This window comes from Pithys albifrons, chromosome Z (assembly GCF_047495875.1).
Source record: "Pithys albifrons albifrons isolate INPA30051 chromosome Z, PitAlb_v1, whole genome shotgun sequence".
NCBI classification, from domain to species: domain Eukaryota; kingdom Metazoa; phylum Chordata; class Aves; order Passeriformes; family Thamnophilidae; genus Pithys; species Pithys albifrons.
Window position 1 is genome coordinate 30,922,398 of NC_092497.1, and position 17,370 is coordinate 30,939,767.

At 46.7% G+C, this 17,370-nt stretch overlaps 2 protein-coding genes and 1 long non-coding RNA gene across 6 annotated transcripts in view; 1 reads left to right on the forward strand and 2 right to left on the reverse strand.

Moving 5' to 3' along the window:
• LOC139685020 (protein shuttle craft-like) overlaps positions 1–13,914 on the reverse strand; it is an 82,474-nt gene extending 68,560 nt beyond the window's left edge. The window contains exons 1-2 of the mRNA XM_071581542.1: positions 13,829–13,914; positions 13,458–13,677 (exon numbers count right to left, since the gene is read on the reverse strand). Coding sequence (XP_071437643.1) covers positions 13,458–13,677; positions 13,829–13,914 — 306 coding nt within the window. The remainder of the gene's footprint in view (positions 1–13,457; positions 13,678–13,828) is intronic.
• LOC139684518 (uncharacterized) lies at positions 5,914–10,892 on the forward strand. The gene is made up of 3 exons (XR_011699926.1): positions 5,914–5,994; positions 9,511–9,644; positions 10,392–10,892. It is a non-coding gene; the product is annotated as an uncharacterized lncRNA (long non-coding RNA).
• Positions 13,837–17,291, reverse strand: LOC139684308 (sentrin-specific protease 3-like). 4 transcript variants are annotated; one of them, XR_011699901.1, is made up of 3 exons: positions 16,875–17,291; positions 15,498–15,902; positions 13,837–14,004 (listed from the first exon to the last, which is right to left on the reverse strand). XR_011699901.1 is itself a non-coding variant. In XM_071580100.1 (2 exons), the coding sequence occupies exons 1-2, from the start codon at positions 17,189–17,191 to the stop codon at positions 13,992–13,994; spliced, it is 330 nt and encodes a 109-aa protein (XP_071436201.1). In that variant the 5' UTR covers positions 17,192–17,287; the 3' UTR covers positions 13,837–13,991. The 4 variants fall into 4 exon arrangements, 2 of the variants coding, with proteins under 2 accessions (XP_071436201.1, XP_071436200.1); XR_011699902.1 differs by having other exon boundaries at positions 15,498–15,934; XM_071580100.1 differs by lacking the exon at positions 15,498–15,902 and having other exon boundaries at positions 16,875–17,287.
• Positions 17,292–17,370: the final 79 nt, after the last annotated feature.

The window sequence follows — 17,370 nt, forward strand, 5'->3', positions numbered from 1 at the left end:
TAGATCTAAAATATGAGTGACGTAGTATGGTATAAAATAAGAGGTGAAATATGTTATGAGTTTAGCCAGGTGGGCCTAAACTTAAGTTTTAAAGTTCAGCTAAGCCTAAGAATGTCAGCTGATTTAAGCTGGGCTGAGCTAGCTAACAGCTGACTTCTTCCAGCCAATAATATTATATTCCATACCATACTACATCATCTCAAAAAGTGTAAAATCCAGTGTGTGGAAGTGGCTTGGGTAGTTGCTTCACAGCTGTGGTCCCAGCAAGACACTCTGCTGTCCCAGGAGGGATGGGGAGGCCCAAGCCCAAAGCACCAGCTTAACATCATGTTATCTGAGAGAAGCAAAATGTTTGTTCTTAGCTTTTCTCTCTGCTTAAGTCTGTCTCTGAAAAACCAACTTCTTTAAAATGATTTGTAGTTAAAATAGTAAAATTTGTGTTTACTGAGAAGTGAGAAGTTATTTCTTGTTATACATAACTTGTGTAAGTGTGTATTATATTGTAGTATCCTCTTAATTTTCTCTTTTCTGTATAAATACATGTAGTTAGTTTCAGCATAGACCTGGCTTTGGAAGTTTTTTTTTTCCTCTCCCTCTTCTTTTCCCCTTAGCTGGTTGGGGGGAGGAGGAACCCTTTTCACTCTGTCTTGGACAGTTGGCATTTTGCCAGCTCAACCCAAGACAACTGCTGAACTCAAGAAATTAAAACCAGTGTCAGACGTCTGTCTAATGTTTATCTTTTCAGTAAGGATCTTTTCATCTTTTCTTTTATACTATCCAGAAGTTGGGCCCAGGGTCTAGTAGTTGTCTTATACCAAATATATAGAGATGTCTTAGCAAGACACAAATCCCTTTTGTAACCATCAGAGGAGACTGCTTTTTTTCTCTTCCATGCAGGCTTTGTTTCCCTATACCTGTTGATTCAGGCTGACTAAAGACACTATTCACATCTTCCAGAACTGCAGTGTTTCAGCAGCAGCTAAAAGCAAGTCCCATACCCTTACAATTTGTCAGCAAGCACTCATTGCAGTCAAAAACTACCCTGACTTAAAGATTTGATTCTAGAACAACTGCTCTCACCTTTGTCTTGTATTTGTCTTAATAGTATGAACTTTATGTGATAGACGAGACTTCAGGATTTTTCTAGCAAAGTGTTTTGATGATTCCTTAAAATAAGTTTGTTATCAGAATGGCATGGAAGCTGCTGTTACTTCTGTAGAATTTGTATGCGTTAAGAAGCGTTAGACTAACATGAAAATAGGGTGTGACCAAAGTCAAATCCAGTGTTTGTATCTAAGCCAGCAAACCCTAGGAAAACAATATCAACCTGTGTTTCCACAGCATGAAGTTTGTATATTTTAATGGAAAGGTAATTTGACAAGTATACTATTCATCTCTATTTCTTCTTCTTAGATGAGGCATAAGGAAGAAAAATCTTCAGTAGGAGTATCTTCCAAATTAGCTAAATGGAAACAGATATGCTACAGTACAGTCAGTGAGAATCCCACAGGGACCAAAACTCCATATGGGCAGAGTCCAATCAATGTTCTAGTTATGTGCAAATCCTGCATTGGCACAGGTCTGTGTTTTGCCCAAAGATGAGCTGATCCCAGGGTCACAGCTGAAAATTGTGTGTTGTCTGTATGCAGCAGAGCTGCAGTGTGAAGCATGCAGATTTCAGCTCATCTGCACCATGGATGCGAGAAATTGGGGAAAAAAAAATAAAAGAATGTCTTAGCAGAGTACTGGCTTTTTTCAGTTCTAGTCTGTTTTGCTCCCTGGTGGGTAACGCTTCTTCACACAAACTTCTCCCAATCGATAGAGTGACAGCCCTAAAGTATAGTTAGTGTGTGTGAGGGTCATACAGCTGTCCCTTCAGTAGACATTAATCCTACATCCAGAACTATTCGAGAGGTTAATGTTTGCTAATCTAACAGACTGTTTCCTTCCAGTTCTGAAGGGATGAAAGGATGTGAGCTTCACTTAAGCTTTTTAACTTTGCTCTGTGACTGATTCTGCCTGTTTTATTGCAAGCAGGAGGGATAGGGGGTTGGAAATCCGTCTCCGCTTCTAACTTAGACTTTCCAAGCCAAAAATATTCTTATCACTATTTATCAAGAGTATAACTTTCCTTAGTGCCTAGCAAAGGAGGACAAGGATTCCCCTGTGTAAGCTGAAAAACATTGGCAAGGAGGAAGGGACGGAAGGGATGGGAGCACTTGCTTTCAAGCAAGAAAAGCCCTGCCTTCAGAGCCAAGCCTCCCTGGGGTTTGACTATCCAAGCAGGAAAAATGTGAACTGTTGCAATTTGTGCCTTTACTGTCAAAGTTACTTGACAGTGAAAAACCATCAGAAGTGGGAATGCCAGGCAGAGGGGTTCTATGCTATGCCAGAAAAGGGGGAATTCCTGTTACACAACAGAAACCTTTGAAGTGAAGTTTGTAACATTCCCCAGGATACCAGCTTTCCAGGCTGCCATGGCTTGAGGCAGCCACCCTTGTCCTGCTGAAGACTAACCCACACTGCAAGGTTTCCACAGACAAAGCAGGGACTTGTAGGGATTCCTAGGAGTGAAGACCAGTGTGAAACTCTTATACTATTATTAAAATTCCTTCAAAAACTACATTAGGTAGAGAAAGGAAAGTTAGCCTAAATCACTGCAGAGGGATCCCATGCAAGTAAACACAAGAACATTGCCCAAGCAGGACAAGGCATATTTTCTGGCACAATATGAAGGAAACCAAGCTGTGACCCAAGTCATAGTATTTGTATAACATCCTCCAAGACAATGGCGTTCTGGGGCCGGGGGAAAATAATAGGACTAACTTCAGAATTCCCTAGATTTGCAATGCAATTTAGTATTCCTTTGAAAGCAGCTATTGAGCTACTGTCATCACAAGGCAGACACAGAAGTGAAACAGACACTTCTCTACCCTCCATGATCCCTAAAACTGCTGTTTTGACATGGCACAGCTTTATGCAAGCTGACATTGGCATATGATAACATTAATTTTTACTTTAGCACTACCTACATCTAAAATTTAACTGAATCAATACAACATTTAGTGCTGCATTGTGGAAACAAACAGATTAGCACAGCTGACCTATCTCTACAGACTTGTTGGTAAAGCAGATCTGTAAAGAGTAGTGCTGTGGTCAGAATAGTAGTGGCAAACCTCCTTCTCTCCCCTCACTCTTCCACAACCTGCACTGAAGTTGGTGCCCTTTTTCCACTGCAGACCAGCACTTCAAGGCCTGATTAGATTATCCTGAAAGCATGTAGATTAACTGATCTGGGGAAGTCTAGTCCCATTCACCTCCCCATACCCCCACCCCACACTGGACCAGCAGCTCCAGGACCTTCTTCTCAATGCCCCAGAAAAATAGACGGATTGATAAATGATTAGCTATAGGTGGCCTGGTGATTTTAAAAAAGAATGAGCTGTGAGATTTGAGCAATCCTCCTGTAATTCCTATCCTTGCTGTGGAGCATGAACAAAATATTCCTCTGTGACCATGAAATGCCCACTGTTCACATCCAGCTGCTAGCTCTTGGGACTAAGCAACTCCCCCCAGAACACTGCAACCATTTATAAAAGGGAAGTGGGGAAAGAAGAAAATATAGACTCACTTTTAGAATTGGTAGTTTTACAGCACAAGAAAAAAAAACTTTTTTATAGCTTTCCTGGGACTTCAGGATTCTGTGCTTCTATTTCTACAAGAATGAGCTGATTTGTCTTAGGCTGTTACTGCCTATTACTGCTGGAAGTCCTGAAGAAAGGTGGAAAGTAGAGAATTCTGGCAATCTGCCTAAAGAGAAATCAATGAAACAAATTAATCCTTCACAGGCTGCAATGACACAGTAATCCATCACTCAGAGCTGCTTTTATACACCAAATTAGAGAGCAGAGGAAAGAGCCCTGAGGGACATCACAGACAACAACTTACAGCAACACTGGGAAAATACTACGGAATCAGTTTATTTAAAGAGGATAGTTTTCAGTTGATTGCCTATTTAGTTTTATTGAAATTTTTCTTCATGCTATGTGAAGCACTAGGCAGATTGCTCTATCTGCTGAACACTAGCTCCCCAGATCCTCTCCTTAGGCTTCCAGTACTGGCGGTGTGGAAATGGTTACTTTTACCCGTGATGGGCAAGTCGCTGAGACGCTGACTTTTGAAGGGGAGTGTCTGTGAAACCCCACGCAGGTTTTGCAGGGTTGGGCACCGGCCGCGTTGATCCTGATCCGCCTTTTCAGCTCCACGAAATGTATGTGCAGCTGGGGCGGGGAGGAAGTGGGGAGAAGGAGGAACACCCTGCCCGCGGCAACGAGTTTTCCTGACTGTGGGAGTAGGAAGGCTGGTCAGGATCGGAGCCACTCTTCTCATTCGTCCACGCAGCCCTCTGCAAATCAACTTTTAGGGGAACGCATGCGAGGCGAGCGCACGGATTTGATACCATTGAACAGAGAGTAAAAATCACATAGTGGTGCCCAAAGGTACCCGCCCCCAGGGGAGGGTGCTTGCCAGGAGCGACGCCCGCTGTCGGACACTGGCCTCCGTTAAAAAAAAAAAAAAAAGTGGCGTGGTTGCGGTTCTTGGGCGGGTTTGCCCCCCCTCACCCCCCCCTTCCCGCGTGGACGTCACCTACGTCTCGTGCGTGACACAGAACTGGGAACAATGATACATGTACAGTAATACGGAGTAATTGCTCTTACCTCTTCCAGAGGGAGCTCAAAGCTGGAAAATCAAGGTTAGAATTTACCAAACTGCAATTTCCACAAGACACATTCACAGCTCATGCAGATCGACAGGGAGACAGAATTCCTCGTTTGTCTCAGAAGGGACTTTAAGACTCATTTACTATCATGCGAATAGGGATAAGGACTCTGTCAACGTGTTTATCTACAGCACGGAGCTGAAAACCTTAAAACTGTGCGCGGTGGGGAGAAACACATGGGGGTATTAGGTTAGCGGGAGTCCGGGGTGATGCACGGCAGGATCATCGCCAGAGTAATTAATTCACTGCAGACCACATGGCTGTTTAGCTAGTACAAAAACTCCGTCTGAACATAGCGACCTGCTTGGCATGTCCATGCAAAGATCTCGCTCGTGTTGTGCATGTATGATGCACGGCTCCATTTGAATGCTGTTGCCCTGCCTGCATGCAGAGTTTCGGGGTTTGGGCTCATGTGATACGCCCCAGTGTCAGCTTGTCGAGTGCGATGGGGATATACACATTCACCGCCGCGTACGCACGTTGCTTTGCAAGTTTTCCCTCTGTGTAACTTCACGTACGTCTGTGTCATATGTTTTATTAAATTCAGAAAATCCTCTTCGGCGGTTCACAGTTCACCAGCCGCTGACACTGAAAATTTAATGCTGACTTGGAAGTGCCACACGCAAGTTACGAGGTGCGAAGAGTGTGCAAGAGCGGCTAGGATTTGGGTCTGGACAGAGAGGTTATTCCCTGCTTCTCTGAGCTAGCCTGGTGCTCAAGAGGTCAAAACCCGCCCTTATCTTCACCCTTATCATCCTCGCCCTCATACTACTCACCCTCATCCTCCAGCTGGTGTGGAGCCCACCCTGTGCTGTCCCCTCAGTTCACACGCACCCTTATTCACACAAGGGATACCTGCCTTCTGCTCCAGCCAGGAGCAACTTCCCCGCTCACCGTCTCCCTTCCCCGCAGCCGGGCAGAACAGCTCCCTTCCCTCCGTCCCCCAGGACTCCCAGTAGTATCACAATCTGCACGCATATAAATCACGGGAACAAGCCGCAGGTTCGTTTCCTTTCGGGAAAATAAACAAGTAAAAATATATAAATGATCCCCGCATTATTGCTCTTTTAGCAGCAAGACGGCATGTCTCCAGTTGTAAAAGGAGCGGGGAAAAGAAGACGCCTCCCTAACAAGCTGTTACGCCTCCTATCAGCCCCCGCCGTGATTAACCACACCTTACGACGATGCTGCTCACATTCAAACTGGGATGGAAGGTAAGGGTGCCGGCGGATGTCCGGGATGGAGAGTTCCCCTTGGGTGGCCCCGAAAGAGCCGCAGGTCCAGGGCTAACCATGGAAGCGGAGATGTGGCGCGGAGCGTCGCGGAAGGGATGCGCATCCGCGCAGCAGCCAGAGGTGAGCAGCGCCCAGGAGCCGTTTCGGCTCAGGGATGCTCTCTCTGTGCGCGACGCCTCTGGGACTTCTGCTTGGTCTGTCAAAGCTTCTTCCTTCTTCCTATTTTTTCGCCTAAACTCCTGACCCTGCTCTCATGTCTTGACCCCCAGCACAGTCCAGCAAATAATTCTATCACCTTTACAACAGCAATTTTATGCAGTACAATGAGACACATACAGCAATGAATATGCATAGGGAGTTGAAAGGGAACTGAAAGGGTACGGCAAAACGCCACCTTTCCTACCTGTTCCTTTCCTTAGCTGGTTGGAACAAAAGGCATCTCGGATGCATTTTGTGGCACTGAATTAATTCCATATATTTGGTATACAAACATAGCGAGCCCAAATGAGATTAATTTCCAAGAGTAATCCAATTAAAAGATTTCTAAACTAATCTTTGTGGGGGAAAATAGTGCAAGGCTAAAGAGAAAAATCGGGTTTATGACAGTGATTTATTGCACCAGTTTGGTCTATAGAAAGAGGTTTCCTTTTTTGGAGATGACCACCACTCTCCCTCCCTCTCCCCTCGCCCCCTCATGAGGTCTCAAAGTGGACATGCCGCTGAATCTATTTATTTTATTTTATTTTTATTTTCTGGAGAGACCACCATCCAGGCGCTAATCTCACTCTTTAGGCTCCAAGAAAAGGAATTTGGTAGCTCACAAGTACCCTAGACCTTTTAAAAGGGCTAATAGATTTATGGTCTCTTTTCCGACGCCCATCCAGAGTAATTAGCACATATGTTCTAAATAGATGATAGTTTTGTGAGCAATAAAGCAATTATCCATCTCTAGAGCTGACAGTTACTCCAACTAAACTCCAACCAGCAGCTAATTGTAATAGTCATTTCAACTCCATTGTCTGTAATTAGTTCTGCTAAACTATTACACTCAAGCTACCTGTTTTGAGGTTTATTATTCATTTCTTATTCGCATTTACAAATGTTCATCAAATCACGCTTAACTTTTCCAGCAGAAGGGTATCTCTGGAGCTTGTTGGAGGTTTCCGGGGTTTGGGGGACGGTTGTTGGTTTCTTCTTTATCCGTTTGCGTCAAGGAGAATCACTCTCCCATCTTGGTGGTGCTAGAGGGCTCAGCCATGCACAAACACGAGTCCACTCTGCTGAGTCGAGGATATAGAACTACTTTTTCCTACGGGTGAAACCAATGGAGCGGCGAGGGCGGTGGGGAGGAAGGAGAAGGGTAATGCTATTTAAACAAACAAACAAACAAAAAAACCCTAATAATTCATCTTCCACTCCAGCCCTGCATTTAGAGACAGTCTGGATGACCACCCAGCACCCCACCTTGCAGGTCTTTCTGTGCCCGAGCAGCCCGTGTGTGGGTGTGTGTTTTTGTGTGTCCCCAGCCCTGCCTGGGGACACTGTGTCCCCCCTTGCCCTGTGCCATGGAGTTTGAGGACGGGGAAAGGTCTGTGGGTCGGGGGAGCCTTTTTCTGCCCACCTCCTACGACTGCCGCCTTCTCGAAAGTGAGAAAATTAAGCAAGGCGATGGGGACTGATGAGTTGTGCACACTGAATGGGAAAAATGTGTTAAACATCAGTTTGACGCCCCATCGGATCTTCAAAATGTACACCGGCTGGATTTCTTCTACTTAATTCAATCCGTATTGGACTGGGTTTCTTCTCATCATCTAATTGCCACAAGTCACAGCAACATGTACCTCGAGAGAGAAGGGGGGTGACACGGTGGCGGGGGGAGGGCTGTTTAGTCCATCATTTGAGCCTCCAGATTAAAGCAGGTATTTAACAGCGAGGCATTCTAAACACTGTGAAGTAAGTCTCTTAAATCAAAACTTCTGTCCAGGACTGGATCTGCTCCGGGAGTGGAAGAGATTTGTGTATTGGGATGGGAACTTGTAGCCTTAGCAACAAAGTAGTCACTTGAAGGAATTTACAGCAAAAGCATCCCAGACTGAGAAAGAAACGCCAATTTCTGAACTGCTAGGAGGGAAGAGATAGTGCCCTGGATTGAGTCTCTAGAACAAAACTTTTTCGATTTTCCAGCAGCTCCCAATTTTGTCCATTTCTTGTTAAGCCAAGGGTAAAAACAAAAACAAAAAAAAAAAGAAAAAAAAAAAAGAAAAAACCAAACAAAAAAAAACACCCAGCTTAGGCAAGATGATTTCCAGAAAACCGCGGGCACCTCCCTTGGTGTCTGCACACCGGTCAAGTTCATGCAGCAGGCAGAGCAGACTCCGTTGCCCATCTAAGGGCAACCTCCGAAAGCTAACCTTTTCTGGTGGCCGGGACCTGTCTCCCAGTCCAGGCACCACCAATAAATGCAAATTACCAAAATCCAGGGGTCTGAGTATGAGAGGGAAAAATATGTCTGGCCGACTTCATTCTACGACTCCAGGTATCACCTCTCCAGAGAGATCCTCACGTCATGGGCGCTGAGATGGGATCTCTGGGGTGCTAATTGCTCCCACCTCACACCACCGGGCCCCTGGCAGGGAGTATCTTTGCTGAGGGCATGGTGAGGGTGGGATACACCTGAGTCTCCACGGTCGTGCAGAGTGAACGCACAGCAGGCTCAGGCTGCAGGGGGCTGCCCACGCTGGTCCTTTTCTGCGCAGATCCAAGGTCACGCACCCCTCTGGACAAGCAGCCCCGCACAACAGCAATTTTGTAGCTCCTAGAGCTCACACACATGGTTGCTTTTTCGGTTTGGAGGATTTCTTATGGGGGGTTTTTTGGGTTGTTTTTTTTCATTACGAGCGATTAGATGGTGTCTATTCAAAGTTGTTGATCCAGAGAGAAAATAGGAGTAGATAAAAGGAGATTTCAAGCGACCTCCTCGTCCCTTTCAAACCAACCTGAGCCCCAGAATAGCCAAGGATCAACTCGGACAAAAGCCCTTTCCTTTTCCCTTTCAGCTTCAGAAGATTCAATGGAAAGAGCTGACAATAAAACATATAACTCTAGACCCATTTGATAGGATCAGGCAATTTTGTATACCTTATTAACGACACTGTTTGATATGCCTGAGCTTCACCCCTAGAAATGTGTAAATAATTTTTATTAAAAAGTAATCCTTCCCGTAGTAAAATAGATAGCAGTCATTCACAATTGTTTTGTTGGGCTGGAGCGATTCTGTTTATTCTGTTTCATTTAAACTTTATCTAAAGCACACCCCCGTCCTCCCCACACAGAGTTACTCTGTAATAAACATATCTTATGCCTGACAGTTTCAATGGAAATGCTAAGGCTTATTACTCAAATCAACTTCTGATGAATAAATATGATTATATCACTACTGTTTTAGAACTGCTGAGTTTTTCCTAGCAAGCATACTTTTGTACCGTTTTATTGCAGTTGCAGGAAGAGAAAGTGACGTTAAATACTTAAAACATCTTGGAGCCGGTCTGTGGTCTGCGGAAAGTCCAGCTCAAATCTTCTCCGGACAGACTAATTACCACAGTAAAAAAAAAAAATGTTATTTCTGACAGGTAAGTATTAAGGCAATTATTATATACTGCAGTCGACGGCGTTGTCAGCACAATCTCACAACTTACAGGTTCGTTTCCAAATGTCAACTTTTTTTCATCAAAATCTCCAGTCTAATTCGGAATCATAAAACACATCAAATTAATCCCTAACATAAGCCGATTTTAAAATACAGAGTTGTTCCAACGTAAAGCTTTGTGCTAGTGACTTTTGTACAATTTTGTTTCTCTCAGCTTCGTTGCTCAGATCACCTAAGCTTTTTTTTTTTTTTTGTCAAATGTAAATATTTGGCCCTGGATTCACCAGTGTGTTGAAAATTATTCCCAGATTTGCCTTACACAGGAAGGTTTGATTTGCATCAAAAGGTCATCAGTTTCTGTTCCTGAAGCTCTGCTTGGGAATTGCTATGCTCCTTTGTGCTATTAGACAAGTGGCCTTCACTTTGGGTGCTTTCTTTTTCCTCTCCAGTCAGACACGGTTATTTTGTTGTGTGGTTTGTTGGTTGAGTTTGGGGTTGTTTTAGTTTTGGTTTTGATTTGGCTTGGTGTTTACTTCCAGGCACAGACCTACATTTTTTCTTTATTATTATTATTATTATTATTATTATTATTATTATTATTATTATTATTATTGTTGTTATTATTATTATTGTTGTTGTTGTTATTGTTATTGTTATTACCACTACTACTATTATTACTACTACTACTATTATTACTATTACTACTACTATTATTATTATCATCATTTAGGAAAGAAGGCAGACTGTCGGGTGCTCAGACGTTTCGTTTGTAGGAATGGCGAGCGTCTGCTTTATGGTTGGCATCGGAGCACGGCACTTTTGAGTGCTATCAAATGGCAAACCCGGCTCGGCGCGGCCCCGTTGCCGGAGAGGCTGTGGGGATGGCAGATTGCCTTCTCGAGGGCGTAGCGGGAGGAATTGCCGGGGCCACTGTCACACAGTTTTTTTGCCAATCACGTCTGAAACAATTCCAGGGAAGCAGGCAGTGTGCACGGTCTCGCCTCTGGGTTAAGCAAACGTGGAGGGCGAGGAGCAGCAGGCGCACCGCGGGGGAGTGGGCCACACGATACCCTCCCCATGGGTCGTAAGACCCGCTACGATGTGCAGCCGCTTCGGATAATGCAGGGATATCGGCCATGAACCCAGGATGATGTTTCACAATGGAGGCGAGGGAAAAGAGCATACTGTAAAGAGTGATTTTATTTAAAAATAAATAAATTAATAAAGCAACCTGTGCATGATGGGGTGGCCCGGGGCATGTGCGGGGGACAGGCGAGAGGGATGAGCAAGGGAAGGTGGAGGGCCTTTTTTCCCATGGCCAGCCATCATGGACGAGATATGCTGAAACGGCGCAGCCGATGGGTTTGGGCGACAGTGACAGAGATGCCTGGAAGGCGGGGAGAGATGCCCACCTGGGACTCCCGGGGCGGGGTGGGCATCCCCTGGCATGGGGCTCCGGTCAAAATGCGGCAGAGCAGCACAAAGCACTCCAGCGTACTAGTCCCGCAGGGGACTATGGGCAGGTGCTACAGGAGGCAGCGACGATCAGCAGAACCCCCCTGAGAGGAGCCAGCCCGACTCTGTCAAGAGTGATGCCACTTATTGGACACCACCTGCCTAGGGCAGGGAGCAACCACTCTTCCTTGAAAAGCACCATCTTCCATACACATTTCGCGTGTTGCACTCCTCAAGAAGCTTGGTTATCCTTCAGATCTGGCTGGGGGGAAGGTAGGAAAAATGAGATAAAAAGAAAGAGAAAAAAAATGGTACAAGGAGGAAAAACCTGAGAGGAAAGGTCCCAGCATCTCTGATGGGAAATGAGGCCTGGCTGGACACCATCAATTGTGAAGGCCTGGCATGGCACTGGTGCACCCAGCCCGGTTGTGAGGGCCTGAGGGGTAGCAGGGCTAGGACACGTGATTAAGGCTGGGGTGGTCTCGGTGTGACTGTTCATATCCCCTTTGTAAAAGGTCTGGCCTGGGAGAGAGGCCGCCCTGACAGCTTCAACATGAGGACTCAGAGGAACTCCAATATGGCACTGGTTTTACAGCATTCGAGCTTGAAAGTGTCCACAAGTTGGAGCTGGGGACAACTAAGAAAACTAAGCACTGGGAGCAAGAAGGACACTTTTTTTTAACACATCACAGCTGTTCACTGCACCCTGTGTAAGTGCACACTTACTGTCCTCCACTATCCCGTTCCCTATGTGTATGCATAAATATATACATATTTATACACATGTGTATAAGTACATGTGTGTGTGAGCACATTTTTTAATACATATATAGTGCCTTGTGGAGCTTGGCAGATGAAGCAGCAACCTAACATATGTTTTGGAAAACACAGACTACAAATCTCAGCTCCCCAAATTACATGCAGCCCAGCCACTCACAAAAAATAAAAATACCATCAGTTGGCATTTACATTACACACACACACACCCTCACACATCACCTATCAGCTCCCTTCTGCGTCTTCCTCCCCACCAAAAATAGGGTGTAAAATTGCCACGACTGATATCCAGAAGGACTTTGGCATTCTGGAGGGGACAAGAAGACTGCAGAGAAGAGAGGAACCAGCGCCGTCTCGGGTTGCGTTACACGAGGGAGGAGGCAGGGGTGGAGAAGAAAGACACAGGAAGGGGAAAATCAAAAAAAAACACTAAAAGAACCGACAACAACCAAAACCAACTCCTAAATCCTCCCAAAACTCTGCTGCCTTCAGATCCCAGCGTGGACCTTCGCCTGGGGAAAGAAATGCCTGGTGTGACAGCGGAAAATTAAGTCCCCAAGTCCCCAGCTCCGTCTCCTTTGCGCATTCCAGATCTGCAGAGGTTAAAAAGGAATCAAAGCTCATTTACCAAATAAATGTGAGTTCTGACCGGTTTTAAGTGTCCATGTAATTTGTCGGGGAGAGGAAATGCCTCTCATCGAGTGAACTATGCTTTAACCTGGTCAGCCGAGGCATGAGGCTAGTACTTTTATTGATGGATGCTCTGAGTTACGGCTTCTCTCCCCAACTGGCTACTGCACAGCCACAGGACGTCACAGACAGGTTTTTCCTCAGGACCCTCACAAACTTCGTGTGCCCTTCACCCATCTGCTTTTTCTAAAACCCACGTTTAAAAATCACTTTTCCTCAGCACGAATGTGTAAAAACCACCAAGCGATTCCAGCCAGGAGAGGGGAAAAAAACTCCTCCCCGCCGCACAACCCAAGCTGCCCAAATCAGAACAATTTGGGCGTATTGGGGCTCCTTCAGGATTGCAGTCACTCCCCGCCCGGCTGGGAAACACCTGATTGCTGGCCCTGTAATCTGTTGACACTATCATCCAGATAAACAGGCCACAATCGATCTTTTCATTAGGTGATCAAAAAACGAACAGAGCAGGTGAAAGAGACGACCATTAGAAATGCTCGCACGTTCCCAGCCCGGCGCCCGGCCGCTGCTGCTGGCCCTGAGAGGTGGGGTCAGTGCCTGCCTTACCCACGCTGGTAAATTGTGCGAGACATGCGCATTATCTGGGGAGGGAAGCAGTGGAAATACCCACACATGTTTCTGTAGGGAAATAGGGGAAGGGAAGGGAAAACGGAGAGAAAATCTCGGACAAAGTGAGGACTAGGCGCCTCTCACTCCTTCCGAATAACGGGATGCCCAAACTGAATGACGCCAGTGGGTGAGGCGGAGGGGCTAGCCTAGGGGTGGGGGGAGGTTGGGAAAGGTCTCCCCGCCAAGTGTCGCGGCCCCACATCCCTCCCTCCTCCCCGAAACCACGAGGAAGGAAGCGGCGACTTGCCTGGGGTGGCCCGGGAAATCGGGGCCGTCGGCAGGGTGCCCGGTCCAGGAGGAGCCAAGCTGCGTCTGCTGTGTCCGTCCACCTTCTCTTAGGCTTTCTGCTTCTGTCTGTGTCTGTGTCTCTCTCTCTGTCTCTCTCTCTGTCTCTCTCTCTCTCTCTCTCTCTCTCTCTCCCCTCTCTCTCTCTCTGTGCCTTGCTCTGCCTCTTGTACTCCGTGTCTCTTCAGAGTCTGGGAAGTAAAATCTAGATGATATATATACCGAGCTTGCAGTTTTTGTCCTGTTTAATCTTATTCGTTTCACCTTTTCACTGTCCAAAAGACTGGACCGACAGTTTATTTGGAAAGAGAGTGAGACAGGAAAGAAGCCTACTGTTGCATAGTCAATAACATCCTTTTTATTAATGCGATATACAACAGAGATGGCTTGGCCAAAGCACTCATTGAAAATCTCGTCATTATTTCAGGACAAAATCAAGCGTTTATTCTCATCTTAGAAATGAAGAAGGATTCTTCTCTCCAGGTAGCTCCCAACCTCAGACTTCAGAGCTGACAAAGAAAGAAAAAGAAATATCTTGATCATGGTACATCAAAGTTGAGGGTTGGGGTTTTTCTCTTTACTTTTAACTAAAGTAACATCACTTTACTAAAATAAATAATAACAATAAAACTTCCGTCATCTATTTCATACCCTTTCTTCCTTCAAGCAGGTTTTCCGTGCAGCTTCTAATCTGATTATAAACTTTTACGGGAGCTAAGAGGACGGTAGGGTCTCGAATAGGATGGGTTGCAGGGATTATTATGTTGGAGGGTTTTCTTTGTTAGGGGGTTCACTTCTTACAGTCTGTTTGTTCTTTGTCACAAGCAGTCTTCCAAACCAGTTTCAGATCTCTGGCAGAAGGGAAGAAGCTAGGAAGGCAGGCTTGTGAGAGAGACAGAAACTGTGAAGAAAGGGTTACTCTCTTCAGTGCAGTTTTTTTGGGGGGTTTGTTGTTTGTTTGTTTTAAGAAGAAGGTTTTTTTAAAGAGGGAGGGAGGTGAAAGGCCGCAGGCAGCGGTGGCAGCCACCCACGGTGTCTCCCGAGCCAACGGCTCGGTGCCCACTAGATGGCAGCCGTCGCCAGCGATTCCTGCTCCGCCGGGTCCGAGGCCGTGTCGGGCCGCAGAGGGAAGCGGAGAGGGAGCGACACTCTACCACCCCCCCGCGCATCTCTCGTTTCCGCGTGGCGCAACTCCCTTTGGAGATCAGAGGATCTGGGGGCAGGGCACTGTGTACTGGACGTTTGAGGTTGTTTTGACCGCTCACACACTCCAAAAATAAAATTAAAGGAGAGGGGATGAAACCCTAGCTAGGGAAGTGTGTAGTCCGTCAGGGCGACGGGTGGACTTTTTAGGTCAGGACTGAGTGGTGAGGAATGAGGAACAGGCGACAAAAATAGCCCAAAGTGGGATGCGAGCATATGGGGATGTGAATGTGTGCATGGGTGCTCATGCGCGTGTGTTCAAGGGTGTGCGGGTACGCGCGTCTATTCCTCCGATAAGTGTGAATGTTTTCTTCACCATCAATAAAAACCCTGGAGTATCTTTTGTAACGGGAGGTGAAAAACAAAACAAAAACCGCACACCAACTTTTCAAGGGGAGCCACCATCGTCCCCTTTAAATTCCCCCTTTCTGCCTATCGCAATGCATCCTTCTCTGTCGATGTGTGTGCTGGAGGGGAGGGATAGAAGGACTGTAGACGACCCATACTAATCAGATCTCAAAGCAAACAGCAGCACAGGGCGAGCTTAATGTAAATTGTGTCTGTCAGAAGAATCTCCTCTTCCTCCCTTTGCCCTCCCTCCCCCTCTCTCCTCTCCTCCCTTCCCCATCCCAGATCCCACTCACTAGGTAGTGAAGATTTAAAAAAACAAAACAAAACAAAACAAAACAAAACAAAAAAAAAAAAAAAACAAAAACAAAAAAAAAACCCGGGGGTGGTGGGGGTGGTGGAAAGCCCAGGACGGGGTGACAACCAATAGAGTGAAGGAGGCTTGGCTAACCTTAACCTCCCATCTTCTCTCCCCCCAATTCAGGGCTCTGACCAGTCAGTCGCCTTTGATTATCAGTTGCCAGCAGCCCTTCTCTTGGCTCCTTGACACGAGCTCCATATAAGGCAGCGATCTCCATAGAAACGTGTCAGTTTCAATAGTAGTGTCAAAGTTCACTATATACAGACATTCGCGCAGATCCCCCTTCGGAAACATTGCTCTGCTAGGCTTCCCGTTTAAACGCATTCATTTTTTGGGTCTCTCTCTCCCCCTCTCTCTCCCTCTCTTCCCCTCTCTCTCCCCCTCCCCTTTCTTGCATATTCTATTAGTTTTGTGCACACCCCCCCCTTCATCTCCCTCTTCTCCTTCCTTTTCTTCTTTTTTCCACCCTTCCTCCTTGTGTCTTTCGCTTCATTCCTGCAGGAGAAGAGAACAAGAGGGAGGTGAAACTGAAAAAAAAACCAACAAAAACAAAACAAATCGGAAAGAAAGAAAAAGGAAAGAAAGAAAGAAAGAAAGAAAGAAAGAAAGAAAGAAAGAAAGAAAGAAAGAAAGAAAGAAAGAAAGAAAGAAAGAAAGAAAGAAAGAAAGAAAGAAAGAAAGAAAGAAAGAAAGAAAGAAAGAAAGAAAGAAAGAAAGAAAGAAAGAAAGAAAGAAAGAAAGAAAGAAAGAAAGAAAGAGGGGGGAGGGGGGAAAGTTCGGAGAGAAAAAGAGAGAACGCATTCACATCTCAATACGGTTACTATTTTGACCATTCTTGCCTATTTTTTTATTTTGGGGGAGGGCCTCTCTTCTGGCTGTTGAGTTTTTATCCGAAGTACTTTTTTTAGGGAAACAAACAAACAAACAAAAAAATCTTTTTGAGGGTGATTTCCACCGATTTTCTTTTTTTTTTTCCTTGCAACTGCCATCGTGCGCTCTCCCCGGAGAAGAAGGAAAGAGCAAGAAAGGAAAATAAGAGGATTTATTTACACGACCTACTTTGGATCTCTTTTTTCCTGCAAGTGTCATTATTATTCCCGTTCTCTATTTTTACACTTCGCCGTGAATTCGTCTCCTCTGCGAATTTAGTCACATCCGATTTTTTCTGCGAATTTTTTCTTTTTTTTTTTTTTTTTAAAGGCGAGAGAGAGCGCGAGCGAGCGAGACAGAGAGCGAGAGAGAGCAGCTCGGGAGAGAAAGAGCAGCGACCGGCAACCTCCTCCTCCGCCACCGCGACAGGAGATCAAACTGCCTCAGCTCCCCGCCAGCCTCCACCGCGCTTCCCAGCTCCGCCGCCCTGAATGGCTGACGGCGCCCTGCCCTGGACCTGGCCCCCGGACATCTCCATGCTCTGAGGGCCGGCGGACGGCTCCCCTCTCCACCTCCCTCCTCCCCGAGAGCTCGCACCGGCACCGGCGGCAGCGGCGGCGGGAGCAACCTCCGCGGCAGCGGCGGCGGCCGGGCCCCGGCAGCGGCGAGCGGCGAGCGGCGACCTCCTCCTCCTCCTCTTCCTTCCCCTCCTCCTCCTCCTCCTCCACCTCCTCCTCCTTCTTCTCCTCCTTCTTCTCGGCGGCGCCGCGGCTTCCTCTATGCCTGCACATCCTCCGCGCTCGTAGCGCCCGGACCGCGTGTGCCTGTGCCCGTGCGTGTGTGCGTGTGCGCGAGTGGGGAGCCGTGTGCCGGGCGTGTGCGCGCGTGTCTGCCTGCGTGTGCGTGTCCGGCATGTTACTCTCCTGAATGCCTCTCCCGACAGCCTTGTTTGCCGTTTCTGATTTTGCAACTTGAACTGGCGGCGGGCGGGGGGGGGGAGGGCGAAGAGGGACAGTGAGACCCGGGAAGAGCGGCAGCAGAGGGGGGAAGCGGCCAGGCGGGGGTATTTTAAAGGGGGGGGGGGGGGGGGGAA

Coding starts and splice junctions, on each gene's coding strand:
- LOC139684308 (XM_071580099.1), bottom strand. CDS start 17,191: ATGCCGGACACGCACACGCAGGCAGACACGCGCGCACACGCCCGGCAC. Junction 15,903..16,874: donor CGCCGCTGCCGCCGGTGCCG/GTGCGAGCTCTC, acceptor CTTCTCCTGCAG/GAATGAAGCGAAAGACACAA.